The sequence below is a fragment of the Urocitellus parryii genome, chromosome 9 (genome assembly GCF_045843805.1).
Source record: "Urocitellus parryii isolate mUroPar1 chromosome 9, mUroPar1.hap1, whole genome shotgun sequence".
In the NCBI taxonomy this organism is placed as follows: Eukaryota; Metazoa; Chordata; class Mammalia; order Rodentia; family Sciuridae; genus Urocitellus; species Urocitellus parryii.
This window is the reverse complement of record NC_135539.1, coordinates 133,612,217-133,631,561: the sequence shown is the minus strand read 5'-3', so window position 1 is coordinate 133,631,561 and position 19,345 is coordinate 133,612,217. Positions and strand designations below refer to the sequence as shown.

The following is a 19,345-nucleotide window of genomic DNA, read 5'->3' as shown; positions in this document are numbered from 1 at the left end:
ATCTGGTACCCAGAACATTAAGAATTTCTAGGAATTTTTTTTTAATGATATGTAAGGGGATATGTAGGGGGAAAGTGAAATCAAGGCCAAGTTCAGGGAAGTACAGCTGAGATGGGCAGAAGCTGGCCCGTGGGTCCGCCCCGCCCCCCGCCTCTGCTCCAGTTGCTGCAGCCAGGCCGGGAAGGCCGCGGCTTTGTTCTCCTGTCCAGCGTGCAGACAGGCCTGCAGCTGGTGTCCCCCTGCCCCCAGCTGCAAGCTCCCTATCCAGACCTCCCTGGTGGCAGCCGTGGGTGGGCAGGCAGGCAGCAGGGAGGCTGCAGAGAACAGGCGTGGCCATTCCACCTGGGTGCTTCCCACGCTGGGCTTGGATACGGCCAGAAGGGCTGGGGATCTGCCCGTGTGTGGCCATGCGTCAGTCTTAAATTATTAAAATGCAAGCTGAAACTTCTCTGGGCTCACTCGGCTTTCACCAGCCCTTGGAGGCCTGGGACTGGGCAGAGGCAGGAGGGCACGGGGTGGCCAGTGAGCATGCCCGAGGCGAAGGCGGGGGAGGCCCCCAGGGTTAAAGTCACAGACCAAGTAGATGCAGAAGCCTCCAGGGAGAGGCCTAGGGCTGGAAGAGGGGCCCTGGGTCAGGCTGAAGATGGGGAGAGACAGCCCAGGGGCGTGGCTAGGTGCCGCTGGGGAGTGGGCTAGGCAGCCTAGAGCCATTTTGGAACTTGCCTGGTGTTAACTGTGGTAAATAATAATAATAACACAACACCACACACCATCAGCAGGCTGAAGTGAGTGTCCCAGGCAGCCTTCAGGGGCACTGGAGGCTAAAGAAGGCTGTGAGCGAGGAAGGGCCCTGGTGTGGGGAAGCAAGCCCGAGGGGTGATGACAGGTGCCCAGGGCCTCAGCCGCAGAACCAGTTAAAGTCCCTCTCACAGTGGCCTGGAGGCTGGGGCTGAGATTCCACCTGAGCCCAGAGGCTCAGGGCAGGGGTGAAGGAGGAAGAGCCACAAGCTTTAGGGGCTGGGCCCCTCCCCACCCAAAACAGCCCCGCAGTCGGAAACTACAGCCGAGGAAACCCTGGCAGCTCTGGCACCCCTCAGGGTCATGAAGCAGGATAAATTTCACCTTGAAAAGGACTTCAGGGCTGGGGTGCAGCTGGTGGTAGGGTGCTTGCCTAGCATATGCCAGGCCCTGGGTTCCATCCGAGCATGGCAAAGGGCAGGGGAGGGTTTCAGGGTCCAAAAGCACCCTGGGTTTTCTGGATGGCAAGGACCACCTGCCTTCCTGCCTGAGGAGCTGGGGTGGGGTAGCATTGGGAGGAGACAGGGAAAGTCTCTGGGGAGGAGCTCCTGCAGCGGCCACCCACCAGGGGCGGGCCAGGCCTTGCCATGTTTATCTAGTCCTTATTACTATTATTATTTTTACAGTATTGGAGATTGAATCCATGGTGCTTTACTGCTGGGCTAAATCTCCAGTCCTTTTTATTTGCCGCAGTCTGGCTGCAGCAAACTAACGGGAGGGGGGGGGGTGACAAGCAACTTGTGTAGATTGATGCAGCAGGAGTGGGAGCTGTTTATTGTAGGACAGGAGGGGTAGATATACATTCCACACAGCTGATCTTCATTAACATAAACTCGATACAGCAGTCAACCAATAAGGAATCTCCACACTTAATGGCTCGCTGGCGTGACTTCACAAACCACTCCCTCTGCAAAATGCCAGGCGCCATCCTGACTTGTTTACAGACCCTAACATTTGTTTTTTTAATTTTGAGACAAGGTCCTATGTTGTTGAGTCTGGCCTTGAACCTGCGATCCTTCTGCCTCAGCCTCCGGGGTGGCTGGGATTACAAGTGTGTGCCACCATGCCTGGCTTAGTCTCTAAGATAATTCTGCCGGGTAGGTCTTACTTACTGCCTTCATTTCACAGGGATGGAGAACCAAGTTCAGGGGCAATGGCCAGGCTCTCCTCCCCTACCCCTGTGATTTGGGACCCATTCTTCCCACTGCTGTGCCCCCTCTCCATGCCAGAATAGCCTAGAAGGAAGGGGAAAGGCACCCAGGACAGTGGGTGGGAGGCACCAACTTTGCTTCAGTGACCCCCCAGGGTGAAATAATGCCAGGCCTGATTGTGTGCCGGGAGGGACTCCGGTTCTTCCAACCTCCCGCCTGCCGCTGCCATTTGCTCTGCGTGGGGAGCTGCTGACACGGAGGCCTAAGGCCTCCTCACAAACAGGACCCTCAGAACCTTCCTGGTGTATTACCAGGAGCCAGGCCTGGTGCCAGGAGAGAATGGGGCCCTGCGAAGACACCCAGTCAAGCACAACATGGCCACACAGCCTGGGCTGGGCAGCAGAGGTCCTGGCCCCCTGTGGCCCTGAGGGAGGGCCCGCGAAGGTGGTTTGGGGGGAGGTGCGGGTCTTGTGAGGGAGTGGGAACTTAACTGCAAGGACAAGGCCTCAGGACAGAAAATCCAGAGCCTGTGTGAAGGTTCGGTTTCCCCACATAGGGTGACCCATGTCCCCAGAGGCTCACAGGATGCACCTGATACTGGGAACACACAGAACAGAGAGGCCCCAACGTTAGCCTCAGACCTGTCAGTCTTCGGGTGTGAGTGAGGGGAAGGAAGCAGTTCAAAAGCCACCAGGAGAAGCCGCCTGTGTCTCCTGGCGCCGGGTGCAGCCAGAGGGAGGAGGGAGTTCTGCTGAGGCCTTGCGACCAGGAGGGGACTGTACAGGCGGCAGCAATCCCATCCTCCCTCCGGAGGCAACTGTGAGTCGCATTGGCACAGCAGAGTGTCGCTGTGAGCCTGGGCAGAACAAAGGACACAGGACGCACCGCTGCCTCCAGCCTTTGTCCACACCATGCTCAGCAACTTCTCCGCCTCTACTCGCGGGTGGCAGAGAATGCCGCGGCCTTTCTGACAAGGCCACTTCCTTGAGGCAGTATCTGGGCACAGGCTGGCTTGAGCCGCTGAAGTCGCAGAGGGCGGGTCCTCGTGGGTTTTGCACGCCCTTGATCGCCAGCAGCACTGCGGATGCCCAGGCCCGGATGAAGAGGACCCCCCTTTGCCCTGGAGGAAGGCACAGTTGTGGGCAAGAAAGGGACAGACGACCCCAGCACGGTGCCTGGGTATTGCTGAAAGGCGCTGGAGACAGGCGCAGAGCCAGGCTGGGAGGACGCAGCTGGCCTGGGATGGGAAGGTTAATGGGGCGACCTCAGGCCCTATGTTTGTGTGGCAGGAGCCCGGGGAACCCAAGAATGAGCTTTAGTGCATGCAGTGTCCCCATATCTCAGGCGAGAGGGAGCCACAGGCATGGCTTGAACTTTGGAAACCAAAGTAAACCTGGGAATCTGGGGACTGTGCAGTCGCTGTCCACCCCACCCCCTGCCTGCCAGCCTGCTTCAGGCTGCTGGGACACAGCCCTGAATCCCTAGGGCAACTCTGGGGGTGATGGCAATACAATACTTACCTTGGAGTTAGTCTGAAGAAGGAATCTGAGACACAAAGGTTAAATCACTACCCAAGATCCAAGATCCACAGCAAATAATTGCGGAGGCAAGATTCAAACCCAGTGGATTGCACCTCAACCGGAGGATCGCTGAACATTGCCTCCCTCCACCTCCTTAGCCTGACAAACCCACATGTGGATGGGCCAAAAGAGCAATGCTGGAGGAGACTAGCACTTGACCAAAAGAAAAAAAAGGGTGGACAAAGGCTGCAGAACAGAGCAGCCGGCCTAAAGCAAGGGCAGGTTCCACCCACTCTGGTTGAGCTCTGGGGAGCTGAGGAAACCTCCCAGGCCTGGTCCCTAGGGAAAGACAGCCTAGATTCCCATCACCGAGAAGAGGTGCAGGACTCAGGAGTGGTGCAATGTCATGCCTGTGGACTTCCTAGTCCTCTGAGCGGGCTCCAGGTTGGGGATTACCAAGTGGGCATTTGGGGGCAGGGCTTCATCTCATTCACTTACTGTTCCCTTTAAATGCTTATTGGGGGGTCTTTGCTGGGGTGTCCTTCCCCTTGTCTACCCACCACCACCTGGCAGCCTTCAAAGAGATTATGCTTCCTGTCTGGGGGAGCACCCAAGCATGCCGACTCTGGCCCCCTCTCATTAATTTCCATAAAATCTTGTGCCCAGGGCTCTGTATGGTGACTCTCTTTAGGTCAAACTTACCTGCCAACAACTGGACTTCCCTGGTCCATCGGCCCAACCCATTTTCACCGCTCCCCCAATCCCCAGGTGAATTCTAGAGCTATTCAAAAGGCCCGGCTGTCATTGAATCCCCCTTCCCTCCCTTTCCCCTCCATCCTCCGTGAAGCTTCTTTCCCACAGAGCCAGAGCACCTGCTTAGAAATGGCACTGCCTTCCTTGGCAGGCAGCTCTGCTCAGCTCTCTCAGGCTGTGGGTTTGGCCAGGTCGGAGTGTGGGCCCTGAGGAAGGGGCTGCTGGGACTGGCTCGGATACTCAGCCTGCAAAGCCAGGGCTTAACAGCTGCCTGCCAGTCCTGGAGGGTACTGCCGGCTGTCCTGTGGATGCCTGGCCACCCGCTGAGCCTGCCTTTGTCTCAGCCTTCTGCAACCTGGGCTCAGGCCCCTACTCACAATGTGGAACTGCCCTGAGGGCTCTGGCCGGGTGCCAGGCCTGGGGAGCGGACTGCTTTGCTCTGGGGTGCCCGCATCCCCAGCTACAGCTGTGAGAAAAAGGCAAGCTGGCATGCCCCAGGCCACAATGGAGGCACCAAGGCAGGAGGCCCCATTCTACTGGGGACAGAAAGGCTTCCCTGGAGAGCCAGCTCCATGCCCTGTGGCCCCCAAGCTCACCGGCCTCCACCGGCTCCAGAGTTAACTAGGAACAAGGAATGCCGGCAGGAGCCGAGCTTCTGGCAGCCTTCAGATGCCAGTTTTGGTTCTCATCCTGGGCACCCAAGACGTCTCTAGGCTTTTCTGGGTTTATACAATAGAGTTTGGCTCACTTATTTTGCTTAATTCTAGCCAAATAAAAGCTTCAAAACGTGTTATCAGTTAGGATGACCTGCCCAAGATCATGGACCAGGTCAGATTTCTTGACTCTACAATGGGCTTAAAAAAATTGAGACATGGTCAAGTCCAAGGCAACTGGTATCCATGCTATATCCCGGCACTGCTGAGTTCTATGCCTTAATCCTCCACTAATGTGCAGAGCGGCTATGATGCCTCCTCCCCCTCGGCTCTGTGCAACCACTGCTCAAGTTAGAAGGACAGCTGAGAACGCCCCCACCACTGAAATCAGTCTCAAGGAGGAAAGGGCAGACCTGGGTTCCAAGTCTCTCTTGTGCTTACTGTTGTTTCGTAGTTACTTCACACCTTACTTTTCAGGTGTAAAACAGGTCTCCACAGTGTGTACCTCATAGGTTGTGAGAATTAAGGGGAAACTATAGCCTTGCTGAAAAGACCTGCCAGGTCACCAAGTGCCACCCAGAAGTACTAGCTCTTTAGATAGAAAATCTGAGAAACTAGCTCCTAAAAAAGACTGACGAGCTCTTCCCAGAGGCCAGCACTCCAGTAAGGGGGAAAGGGGACCTGAGTCTCTTTTGTTCTAGTCTCTGTGCTCCCCACACTTTGTCCTACAGAAACCCCATTCTGGCACATCTTGAATGTGTGGTGTGGCTGGAGTCCCAAGCTTGGCCAGAGGAAGCAGAGTTCCTACTTCCCATCTTCCTGCAGCTGCCCACTGCCTGACCCCGCAGCACAAGTGGGTGTTCATCAATGGGGGCAGGAGAACAGGGGCCTGTGCTTGGATATGAAAAAAAAAAACTAAGAACAAAAATAAGAAACAACGACAGAACACCCGAGACAAAGTTTAAGGTCTCTCCATTTCTCTTTAATACTGAACAGTATTTTTCATACAGTTGTAACATGATCTCAAGAGAAGTAAGAAATATTACCGATAGACTTCGGGGTGTAAAAATATCACTCTTAAGGGTGGCTAGTTGAGTTTTTGTTTTACCCAAGTATATTTTTTCAAGTTTTCAAGTTTGCAGTGTCATAAATTTTAGGATTACAATCAAAGCTGTAGATGATGTTTTATTTTGCAGGGATGCTTTCCTGTAGCCTGAAGTCCGAGATCCTGTGGCAGTGGTTCTCAAACTCAAGCATGCACTGGAACCCTCTGGACAGCTTGTTAAGACAGTACTGACCTCCAGACTTGCCGATTCAGCAGGTCAGAGAGGGGTCTGGGAATGTGCATTCTAACAAGTTCCTGGGTGACGCTGTAGCCACCCTGGTCCCATACCACCTCGGAGGGCCACATATAAAGGAAACAAATCTAGCTGTGGTCAAGGCTGGGTAAACTTCCAGCCTCTGGCTCTGGCCCCTTCTCACCATCTCAAGGGAAGCTGCTCAGGTGTCTGCAGTTCTAACCTGACCCCATTCCCTTAGTGTGCACCTTCCAGTTACTTAAAATTAAAATGCTGCAAGGTTATTTATGCGTGGATAATATATAATGATTGATTTCTGCTGAGCTTTGCCTATCTCTAAATCATACTTATTTCTAATAACAAATAAGCCAAGGAAAAGCCCATTTCCACTTACAAACTTGGAACCCATCATCATTTAGAGCTGGGGTCCCTTGGTCCTCCCCTCAGTGGCTTCTCGGCCCCCTCACCCTGGATACTCTCTCAAGTCTGTCCATGGAGAGCTGGGCCCACTCTTGGCCAGTTACGAAGTCATCGCAGGAGCTTAAAAGCAGTTCCAAAAGCTTCTCTGGGGTCCTGGCTGTCCTCTCCTCATCCCAGAGGGCAGGACACGCACTGTTTGCTGGGGATAGAGACATCGGCCTCTCCCAAGCTGGACCTCAGCTCGGGGCCACACCTCCCACTCACAAACGGTGTCTTGGCGGGATCTACATTCTGTGGAGCTGGGCGAACAGCCCTGAGCTTGATCCCACCCCAGGGCTGCAGCTGCCACCAAGGCCAAGGAGCAGGGCCTGAGAGCAAACGAGAAAGCTGACTGGCCTTATTTTAACATCCCCTGAATAACCAAGTGGCTCGGAGTTTGACAGCTCATGACCTTAAAAGAAAACCTAATACCATGCACTGTTCTCAGGAAGGTCTGGCTACAGTCGGCAAACCAGGGCCAGGAGACGTTCATGTGAAGCCCAAGCAACAGGCAGGCGTTCAGGACAACGCGGTCTCAGCACAGTGAACATCTACACAGCCACAGGGAGGGCATCTCTGGACAAAGGTCACATCCAGAGGAAAAGAGCACCACATGTTAGTTTATGGCAGAGGGAAAACAAGTTTTTTCCTCTCCAACCACTTCCCCAACAGCTGAATTAGTGAAGAGACTGCAGTATACAAAGAGCTCCCAAATATGTCTAGGTCACTACAACCTGGCCTCGGTGCCACTGGAACTTTCAGAGCTTCTGTATTCAAAAGGAAAAAAAAAAAATCACATAGTCTACAGCGAAGTGATGTGCACAAGTCAGTATCCAATGACCTCCGTCACCGAAGTCAGCCTCAAGTGCCGTAACTTGTTCCACAAGCTGTGCGGGCGCCCGGTGGCCAAGTCCAGAATGCAGTGCACCCCCATGCACACTGGGGTGAGCTGTTATTGTTCATCGGCAACAAGATCACACTCAGTGATCCCAGGTCCCTCTGAGTTGACCCTCTAGAGGGTACAAGGCAGGTCTGCTCTGTTGGCATTTCTCTGCCTGAGTCACTAAGCACCAGGCACAAGGCTCACTCAGGGCTGCGTGGGGCTGAGGGGCAGCTCTACTCCCTATAACACTCTTGCTTTTTGGATCCAACACCAGAGGCAGTTCCCAGTGAGCATTACCAAGAAAACAGGTGACAGTGGCACCCATGTTTACAAACAGCTGACCAATGTGGCCACACCAGAATCAGACCATTTAAGCATATTTTCTGAAGGCTGGGAGTTAGGGCAACTGGACATTAAAAGGAAGACCACCTCCTCTTACCAGGCTATCCGGGGATTCAACTTGCCTGACTGGGAAGGAAGGCCCAGGAGGAGCAAGGTGCCTAGCAAGGCCTCTCATGGGGTCCCATCTTTAGTGCCCCCTCCACAGCAAGGGAGGGGGAGATACATCTGAGAAGCCTTTGGTTCACCTTCTCTCTAGGCAAAGAACATTCCTTTGGGAAAAAAATATTCTTGAAAACTTGGGAGGGAAAGAAATGCCGGTGAGAAAAAGAGAACTACAGGCTGCACATTCCATGTTTTAGCGCGTGGTTTCCAGACAGCCACTTGTTTTGCTTACAAATTCACCTTGTGGTACCAGGTGGAGTTGAGCAGTGCACCATCCACACAGCTGAAATGCAACTCACGGTCGTCATTTGATTTCTTGATCTTCATATGCTCCAAATTCTTCAAAAAAGTAACAGGCAATAGATGTCCCTCTGGTCTCACTTTATAGCCAGGGAAATTACCAAAAGAAAAATCTTGGCTCCACCACCTTTACTTACAGAAGGTAAAATACTTAACAGAGACAGATTTCTGTTGGAGTTAGACTCGATTTCTTTTCACAGCCCTTAATCTCACGAGGTGAGAAGGCATGGAAGTTGCCAAGTTGTTGGCTACCAGACCCATCAGTCTGTTTAACTCTGGCTAAGAGCAGAGAATAATGGGCAAGTTACCAAGTTTCCCCCCTTCAGCTCTGGTGTGAATTCTGAAGTTGTGCAAGATCCTCATGTAACACACACACACACACACACACACACACACACACACCACTGCAATTCCATTTGCCACACAGTCCAAAGCAAACGTAGCATTGTGATTTTTCACAGTCCTCACAAAGACAGGAACACAAATTAGAGGACTAGAAACTGAAGGTGTTTTGGTTGGCTGAAGGGAAAGAGCCTGGGCTGCCAGCAGGAGGCACTCACAAGCAGCGAGGGTGTCCCTATCGCTCCCTTCCCCCCACCTCCTGACCCTGGGACAGAGTGAAGGGAACACTCTGCACTTCACTGCCAGTGTAGGAGTCTGTGTGGGGGCCCTTTCAAGGAAGGCTGTTCTGCGGGGACTCTCAGCCGGCACAGCAGGGTCAGGCTGGCTCTAGGTCAGTCTAAGGTGGGAGTGGGAGTGCCCTGCAGGGGGAACCTGTATTTAAGTTGATGCTCCGTCTCCACGTTCCCTACTCAGCTTCACCCCATCATGTCTCAGCCACCGTTAGGCAATCACCTTCCAACAGCGAGGTCAAAATGCCAATGCAAAAGAATGGAACAACATGCTGCCCGGGGCCACCACGCTTGGCCCTAAACTAACGGGAGGGTCTTACTCATTAAATGACCAGGTGTGTTCTACACAGGCCTTATTGTACTGACAGGGTCTGGTGACAGCAGGAGAATAGCAAGGCTTTTGAACAGGGGACCTTGTCATTCTCTGAGGTGCTACTTCTCATAAAGAGGAGTGAGCAGAACGGCGCTTAAACAAGGTCCCACTTATTTTTAACACAAGACTTCTTAATGCAAACCTAAGGACCATCCCTGGTCTAAGTTTATAGAAGACTATCTGAATAAGTCTTAAAACTTTTAAAACATAAATAACCTGATATCCTACCTTTGAAGCCCTTTGTAACAGTCTCTTTTTTTCCTAATTTAAAAAGAAATAACTTATTTATATATCAAAATTTGAGTTGAGTGTAAACATGGATGCCAACCACCCTTTCAGTTTTATAAATATGCTTTTAGCTTTCATTAACAGGCAGATTTCCTTACCTACCATGCTCCTAAACAAGATAGAATATCCTTCTTTAAAAATTGTTACAAATATTTATTAAAAAGTGCAATTCAAAAGTTAGCTGGGCAAGCGCACTTGTTGCAAAAAATCACAAAAAAGGGGAACCTCCCCCCCCCCCAAACCAATCCACAAGAAATATACACAAAACAAGAAAAGTAAGAAAAAAGTTAGGGTGCTGAGGAAAGCACGAAAAGACAAGGAAAGGAGGAGGCCAGGCTTCAACTCTGCCCGGGTGCTACTGCTCTTTCCAAGTGCAAAGGCAGCGGCGCCCAGAGGCCAGCAGCCCCCGGGGCCCAGCTGTGGCTCTGGGTCCAGCTGCTACTCTAACATCAGCTTATGCATCGGGGAAGCTATAAAAAATATCCTATATACATGTGCGCATTCGAGGCCTTTAAAGCCATCAGAAGCTTGAAGTGTAGTGTCTCAGCAGCTTCAGCTACTTAAGCTCAATTAAAGCATCTATCATTACGTTTGGATTGGCTCAGTTATTAGAATGGATGATCCAGCCAAGCTGACATCGTCAGGAAGAAAAGAGTCAGGTTCACTCACCCGTCTTGCCATTACTCACAGGGTAAGGGAAATCTGGCCCAGAAATAGCCTTTTTGGGTCAAGGTGGTTTCTGCGTAAATGTAATAAATGTACTAACCACTCCAACCCCATCCCCCAATGGAGAGTGCCACCAGAATAAAATAAGTGTCAGTGAGGACAAGCCAGCATCCTAATCCGTTTGAGTGTGTTTCTGCACTGTTCAGCAATGATGTATTCAAGGGTTCCCCTAAAAATGTAAGTTGCACCACTGGGAAGAAGCCCCGGGACAGCAGCGTGCGAAGAGCAGGTCTGGCCCCCCCCTCTGGAGACACCGTCACCCCTTCCCTGGGCTGCGCCAGAGCAGGTCCTGCTGCGCCTTTTAATTGCTCTTGTCCATTAAAGCCAAAGGCTGTTAGCGACCCCAAGCCCCAGGGTGTCTCACTGTTTCCATTAGTTTTCCCACCACACGAAAAAAGCACCTGGAACAGCAATTTTATCTCAGCTCTGATCCCTGAAAAATGAAACACGGCATTTGCAGTCACAAACTGCTTCTGAGCCTTCTGTCCTCGTTAACAACCAGCTCTCGGGAGTGAGAAATGCTCTAGCGATGGGAAACGGCCCGCCCAGGCCGCCTCCTGGCCCAGGCCGCCTCCTCGACGGGGATCTTTTGATGGACAGCAGAAGGAAGGAGCTGCCAGAGACGGGCGAAACGGGCTCTGCCGACCCTTCCGGGCGACTCAGTCCCTCCTCAGGGAGTGGGGTCCAGCAAGGCAAAGCAGTGGCTAGTGGCCCCCAAACAGGACGGGCAGCAGGGGTGTCGTCCGACAGGAGTGCAGTCCCTCTTCCTCTTCTCGCCAGTCCTGCCAGCGCAGAAGGGAGGGGCGTCTGGCGGTGGAGTCGGGAGGAGTGTGTGCCCAGGGCACTGCCCCTGCCCCGGCCACGGGCGCCACCGTCACAGCACCAAGAAGAGGACCAGCACGACCAGCAGGATGGCGAAGAGGACAGCGATGGCACACCACTGGCGCCGATCTGAAAGGCAGGGCAGGAAGATTAGCCCTCCTGGGGCTCTGTGGCCCCAGACACGGGTGCAGGGATTAAGGCAACGGGGCAGAGGACCTGGACCCTGCCTGGGTGCCTGGGATGCTAACAGTGCTCTGGCCTTGGGCTGCGCTTAAGGCTCGTCCACAGCTTTGCCAGTCCCCTGAACATGGGCCTGGTAATAAGTACGTGCTCTGAGTCCAAGTCTTTAATTAAAATCCGTGGCTCTTAGCTTTTTTCTGAGGGTTAGTACGTCCCTGGAAAAGGTGCTGGAGCTGGCATTACAGATCAAAGCCTGTCTGCTTTAATCTCCCACCAAAGTCAAGTCATTTAATTCAACAATGATCATGCTCTTTTCTTAATGAGAGGGTGGAAGGGAGATGAAAGCTACTGCTGGTCACTTCAGGAAATGAACAGCTGAAAAAGCTGCTCTCCAGTGAGAGCAGGATTAATTTCACACCATACCAGTCAAGGAAGATGTAAGATTACTCACCAGTGACTGTGATAAAGTAATTCATATGGCTCATCTGCAAGTTCAAGTGGAATGCCTTTTCTGAAACCTTCTACACTGCCAACAGGTTAGAACTGCAGGCACAGAACACGGACCCGGGTCCCTCTCAGTGGCCGAGAGCAGGGAGGGAGCAGGCCAGAAGAACCCGGGCCGCCTGTGGTCCATAACTCTACACCAGCTGTAGCTACAAGGGGACAGTCACACAGTGCGCAAGCATGGAACACAGGAGATGCCATCATCATCAGGAGGCTTCCTTACCAGGGGAGAACCAGCTGGCCCTCAGAGGTGAGCCATGCTACCTTCCACAAAGGGTCTGACTGATGGAGAAGAAGTTCATTAGGCCATGAAGAGGCAGCTCAACCACAGGAATAAGAGTTCCATCTGAGCAGCAGGATAAGGTACACGGATTCAGTAAGTTTACTGGAAAGCCCACAGGCCTTAGCACACCAGAGACCTAGGCTGCAATGAGGGCTGGATCTAGGAAAACAGATGGCAAATGGCAAACATCGCCACAAAGCAAAACATGCACTTAAAGTCATTTTAAATGTCATAGATATAAAAGTCTTAGAACTGGCCAAGAGAACTGCCAAAGACACTAGGTAAACACTAGTAAGACACTGGTATTGTCTTAGTGTGCAAACCCTGTCTACCTCAGCCGCGCCAGGACCCACTAAGTAACCCTGGGATCAGGATCAAGATCCCAGGTCACCCACGTCTGTGCTGAAGACATGCTGCTCCAAAGGACGCGAGAGCAGGTTCAGCCTCCCACAGCCTGTCAGTGTGCTCAACTAACACATCCATGGTCAGGAAGGCTTGTGTATCCACTTTCTTTCTTCTCTCTAGAGAGTTGAACTTCCAGTTCCCAGTCCAGCATGGAGGGAGCTTAGAAGTTAGCACTTTGTCCCATCAAGTAAAAAGCCGAACTGAAAACTGAGTAACTGCCTAGATCCATCAGACAAATAAGGCCACAGGGTAGAAGGCTGCCTCCAACACTGAGAAACCTAAGGTAAACACAGAAAATCACAACAGAACAGAAATCCTCCAGCAGCAGCCTCCACTGGAACTGGTGCCCCGAGGGAAAGCTGAACTCCCATGGTCAATACTAGAAGCTCGGGGTGGCTAAGTTGCAGATGGAAGAGCCCCAGGGAGTCTCCTGAAAGGGACCCCCACACTCCTCTGAGTTTTACCTCCTGAAGCTCAACCAGATTCTCACAGAAAATGTGGAAAAAAATCTCTTCTTGCTTCTGAAAGATGAAGGGGTAAAAACCATTTACCAATAAGCCAGAGAATTCTGTTCTTCACAGGACCATTCCATTTTTTCTGCACAAACTGTTTTACCAGAGCCCAACCTGTTGGGGTTTATCAGAACCTAATTACCAGGGAGATGGGAAATGACCAACTCCAATTCTAACCTAGGCTTCCTCAGAGCCTAACTATAATTTTCCTGTGTCACCTGGATAACTCCAAGTGTGGAAATGACTTAAGATACAACAGCAAAGATGCTATCCATGAAAGAAAGAATTGATATCGGGACTTCACTAAAATTAAAAACTTCTGCTCTGTGAAAGACACTGTCAAGAGAACGAGACAAGCCACAGACTTGGGATAAAAAATTTGCATAAGACACATCTGGTAAAGGATTGTTATCCAAAATGCACAAAGAGGGCTGGGGTTGTGGCTCAGCAGTAGAACACTCACCTAGCACATGTGAGGCCCTGGGTTCGATCCTTAGCACCACATAAAAATAAATAAATAAAATAAAGGTCCTGTGTCCAACTACAACTAAAAAATAAAAATTAAAAAATGCACAAAGAACTTCTAAAATTCAACAATAAGGAAACAGTCTGGTTTAAAAAAAAAAAAAAAAAAAAGCAATAGACCTCAACAGGTACTTCACCAAAGAAGATAACTGGGTGTCTTTTCATTCAACATCAGCTGTTATAAGGCAACATGGCAAATCTAGACAACAATGAGAAACCGCAACCCCATGTCAGAATGGCCAAAACCCAAACATGAGAATACCAAATGCTGGTGAGGCTGCAGAGCAACAGGAGTGCCTGGTGGAAACACAAACTCGAGCCGCCACTCTGGAAGACAGTTCACTGACTTCCCACAAAACCAAACATACTCCTGCCATAACCATGAAGCAGCGGTGCTCCCTGTTATTTACTCAATGAACTACAAGTCCCTACAAAAATCTGCACACGGATGCTTATAGCAGCTTTATTCATAATTGCCAAACTTGGAAGTAAACAAGACGTCCTACAGCAGGTGATGCCTAAGTCAAATTAGTGCCCCATTATCCATAGTTTTGCTTTCCATAAATTCCGTTACCTCAAGTCAACTGTGGCCTGACAACCTTAAATGGAAAATTAAAGACATGAACAATTCATAAGTTTTAAATTACTGCCAGGTACAGTGGTACACTCCTGTAATATCCCAAGGACACGGGAGGCTGAGGCAAAAGGATTCCAAGTTTGAGGGTAGCCACAGCAATTTAGTGAGACCCCAACTCAAAATAAAAAATAAAAAGGACTAAGGACACAACTCAGTGATAAAGCAAAGAGTTCAATCTCTAGTATCAAAAACAAAAACAAAAACAAACAGTTTTAAATCCCACTGTTCTGATTTCATGATGAAACCTCATGCCAACCTGCTGTATATCTTGCCCAGGGAAATGCATTACTCCTTTGTCCATCATATCCACACTGTATATGCTACCCTCCTTTAGTCACGTAATAGCCATTTTGGTTATAAGAACTGTAGTTATCTCAGTACTTGTGTTCAGATAACCCTCCTTGTAGCAGCCTCATGTTATGTCACATTGCCTGTGTCACCCACCTCACTTCATCGATCATATAAGCCCGTATCATCTCACATCACTGTAAAAATGGTGAAAACCATACAGAAAATTTTAAGAGACCACAGTCATACAACTATTATTATAGTATATTTTGTAATGATTCTACTTTATTATTGATTATTGCTGTTAATCTCTCCAGTGCTTGATTTGAAAACTGAACTTCATCACAGGTGTTACATACAAGGGTAAACAGTATATATGGGGGTTAGTACCATCCACGGTTAGAGGACCCCTGGGGGTCTGGGAACCTATTAAGGCAGGAATGACCTGTAAACTGTGGTACATCCAGACAACAGAAAACTATTCAGTGCTAAAAGAGAAATGAACTATCAAGCCATGAAAAGGCATAGAGAAAACTTAAACGCTATTACCAAGAGTGAGAAGCCGATCTGAAAACGCTCTGCACATCTGACTCCAACTGTATGCACATCTGACTCCAACTGTATGCACACTGGAAAAGGCAAAACCATGAAGACACTAAAAGGATCAGTGATTGCCAGGGGTTAAGGAGGAGGGAAGGATGAACAGGAATCAAAAATCAAAACCACATGAGCTTCCACCTCAACAATGACAATGGCTATTATAAAAAAGACAACAATGACAAATGGTGGCAAGGAGAAAAGGAGAGCACTCACCTACTGCAGGGAATGTGAATCAGCACAGCAAATGTGCAAATGGGAAGGAGGTTCCTCAAAAAATTAAAAATAGAGCTACCTTGCAACCCCACAGCCTCCCCTCTGGGTCTATGCCCAAAGGAGATGAAATCACCATGTTGAAAACATTGCCGCACGCCCAGGGCACTGCAGCGCTACCCACAACAGCCAGGCAGGGAATCAACCTAAACGCCCATCAGCAAACAGATAAAGAAGATGTGGTACACCTGCGAGATGCAACACTCTTCAGCATGAGATCCTGCCTCTTTGGACCTGAAGGACACTATGTTGACTGAATAAGTTAGGTTCAGAAAAGTAAACACTACATCACCTCACTCATATGTGAAATCTAAAAAAGATCTCATCACAGTAGAGGGTAGAACAGTGGTCACCAGAGAAAGAGTGGGAGATGGGAGAGGTTGGCCAACAGGGACAAGGTTGTACTGTCTGGCAGGAGAACTAAGTTCTGGGGTTCTACAGCACGGAGGGTGAATAGAACTAACAACAGTGCATCACACAGCTCAGGAGAGTCAGGAGAGAGGATTGTGAATGTACCCACCATAAAGAAATAACACAACTTCAAGGAGATGGACATGCTAAGCACTGAGGGGACTCACTACCCCAGGCATATGACAATCGAAACATCACACTGTACCTTGTAAATATGCACAAATATTATGTATCAATCAAAAGTTAAAAGAAAAAAGAAATTTTAGGGTACTGAAACTTCTGTATACAATAGTGGATACAAGCCATATTTCTGTCAAAACTGCAGAATGAACACCAAAAATCACCCTAATGTAAACTATGGATTCTGGGGGTGATAATGACATCTCAACGTAGGTTCGTGGATTTTAACCAATGTAGCACTGTGGTATCAGAAGTCAAGAGAAGCTTGGTGGAGGGAGGAGGGATTATAGGGGAAATCTTTGTATTTTCCTTTTCAGTTTGCTGTGAACATAAAACTGCTTTAAAATATAAAGCTTATTGATTAAAAAAGAGAAACAAATATTTTCAACAATTTAAAACCACTCCCGTTAAATGGTTAGTTCATATTCTCACTGGGCAAAAACACAGAAGGTACCTGCTTCCCCTGCCCCAATCTCCACACACCTCCTGTGCGCGGGGTGGGTGGGCAGCACCAGGCCATCCTGGGTGCGTGATTCCCAGAACCAACTCAGATTCCCAGTTTCTGGCTTCGCATTAGCCCCTAGCCAGATTCCTACCCTCCCCAGTCACTTTCTTTTCTACAACCACATTAAAAAGGGGTTTTCCTCAAGTGAAAACACACAGCACAAGAGCTAGCACAGCCAGGCCTGCTCTTTTAAAGCCATTTTCCTTTGAAGTGGTTAAGCTGCTTCTCTGAGGCATGAACTAGGTAACTCCAGGGAGCTGCTGCCCTGGCGGACTCCTCCCAGCGCTTCTCGCAAGGCTTCAAGCACAGAAGGAAGGGGCAGAAACCACAGGGGCTTTTGTGACCTCAAGTGAAAAGTTTAACCTGTGTTTTCTTCTTTCTTTTTTTTTGTTGTTCATGCTACGCCCACACCCACACTGTACCCCTGAACTCTACCCCCAGCCCTCAATCCGCCTTGCAAGCACAGGGCCAGATAGACAAAGGGGAATGAAGAGAAGGGAGGGGAGATGGACAGGGAAAGACAGCAGAGTGAACAGGACATCACTTTCCCGTGTTCATATGTGAATACACGACCAGTGAAACCCCACAACACGTACAACCACAGGAATGGGAAGTCATGCTCCATGTGTGTGTAATAAGTCAGAATACATCCTACTGTCACGTGTAACTAAAAGGAACAAATTAAAATTTAAAAAAAAAAAATTAAGAGAGGAACAAAGGGAACTCCAAAGGTAGTTGTTCTGACTTCCCCTCTTGCTCTCCAAACGCTTTCCTCTGTTAAACAGAAAAGATGAACGACAGAATGTTGGGAAGTAAGGTGAGTGGGGGGGGGATTCTCAGTGTCACTTAAGAATATACTTCTCTGGCAGAAAAACGATAAAAGTTAGTGTTTCTCTTGAGTCATTCAATAAGTGAGTGTAGACTCTGGGCTGACTTCTTCGTGAGCAGGGGTGAGAGCTCGGCCTTGAGCACTGTGGAGGTGTGTGCAGGGCTGCCTCATCACACTCTGGTGAGTAGATTTGATTTAAAAGTTAGGAGGGGAATAGAGGCAAGTACAAACTGCCTGCTCCACAAATTGGAGCAGACCCACCCGCAGGAGGCGGCCCCGGGGTGTTTCTCTTGGTAGTGAGCAAAGGTGAAAGGAAACAGGGGCGACCCATCCAAAGTGAAGAGCTTTCAGGACAACTGCTGTTTCCGGGCTCTTTCTCTTGTGCAAATATAATCAAAGTTCTCACTCTGCTTCCCAAACTTCCCCTTTGGAAGAAGACAGAATCAAGCACAAGCAAGACCAGTGCTGTTCGTACCCACAGAGGTGCTGACCAAAAGGCGCTATTCAGACCAGGAAGGCTGGGGACAAAGACAGTGCATCTTTGTTCACTTGCCCTTCCCAACAGGGCTGGAGCTGAAGTAGCTACTTGACTTCACAACTAGCACATACACTGGTGAGGGGCCGCTGTTTAATCTGCTTGTATAATACTTCATTAAAACTTTTTTTTTGTTTTAAGTGGAGGGTGGGAGAGGAGAGAACAGAGGGAATAAAAAAGAAGACGCTGCCAGCCTTTCTCTAGACATGTGACCGATGCACGAAGCTGGTCCTGCTACCGTTTATACACAGCTGCAGACAAGGAAGAGCCTGCTCTAAGAAGAAAAATACTAGCCCCTGGAGAGAAAGAAGGCAATAACCAGATTTCCCTTTGTTTTGGATTTGACAGGTCCTCTGCTTCCTAGGACCATCTGGTGCCTTAGGTAATTGTTAAACTTTTCATAAGTACTAATATGTAGTAGACAATGTTAAACACTTCTATATTATTAAATTTCACTTAATCCTCACAAGTACTTAAAAGGTAGGAATGAACCCTTTTTGGGGTGGGGGGCAGGCTGCTGAGAATCAAACCCGGGGCCTTGCACATGCTAGTCAAGTGCTCTGCTGCTCAGCTGCATCCCCTGCCCTCAGCCTATTTTCAAAGATAAAAACTGAACCCAGAGAGCCGTTATGTAACCTGGCTATGCCTTAAACTGCTGCAAAGTAAATGCGCATGTGTACTTAGGGCTTATGTGTCACATGCACCTCATAGCAAGAAATTAACAGAAGAATGAGGTGTTAAGAAACAGGAGCTCGGGGCTGGGGATACAGCTCAGGTGGTAGAATGCTTGCCTCGCATGCACAAGGCCCTGGGTTGGATCCCCAGCACCACAAAGAAAAAAAAAGGAAGAAAAAGAAATAGGAGCTTCTAATGGGTTCTGTGGTCCACAAACACTAAAATTACCTCAGGGAATCTCTCTAACCACCAAGCCACCTCTACCAGATAAAGATGATGTTGGAGATTTTTATTGTTTGTTTGTTAAATATATTACTTCCCAGATAATAGGGGAGGTGGTTTCTAGTAGTCAAAAAATATAAAGCATCATTGGAATATATCTTCCTACCCAGTAACCGATTTGAAAACTGTTACTCCTTCGTCCTCATCCTCTGGTATAAATTTGCCAGGACATTTCATTGTGAATTTAAATACCACAATTTAAATTAAATCTACAAGGCCATCTTACTCTGACATAGTAGACATTTTTCTATCATTGAAAGAAAGTTCCTAGAAAATAACTGGCTTATTTATTGCTTTAAATAAGTTCCCTATTTTGGCAAGGAAATAGGAAAAAAAAAAAGGATTTCGTAATTACAAAGAAAGCTGCCCCACTCAAAGAAACATCACCAGACGTTGCAGGGAGGGTCACAAGGCCCTTTTCCCAAATTAGGGGTACAAGCAGAAGCCGAGGCCTCTGTATTCCTGTCTTTTATTCTCTGATCCTAAGGCACCTCAAACAAATGTTCCACAGGAAAGGGGTCTGCGTGGACATACCTGTGAGGGGACCCCAGAGCACTTTGGAAT

At 49.3% G+C, this 19,345-nt stretch overlaps 1 protein-coding gene across 2 annotated transcripts in view; it reads right to left on the bottom strand.

Annotated features, from left to right (window-relative positions):
* Positions 1 to 5,852: 5,852 nt before the first annotated feature.
* Positions 5,853 to 19,345, bottom strand: part of Stx6 (syntaxin 6) — a 42,813-nt gene continuing 29,320 nt past the window's right edge. For both annotated transcript variants that reach the window (XM_026392886.2, XM_077802736.1), the window contains exon 8: positions 5,853 to 11,289. In XM_026392886.2, the coding sequence (XP_026248671.2) occupies positions 11,213 to 11,289 (77 nt within the window). In that variant the 3' untranslated portion in view covers positions 5,853 to 11,212. The remainder of the gene's footprint in view (positions 11,290 to 19,345) is intronic.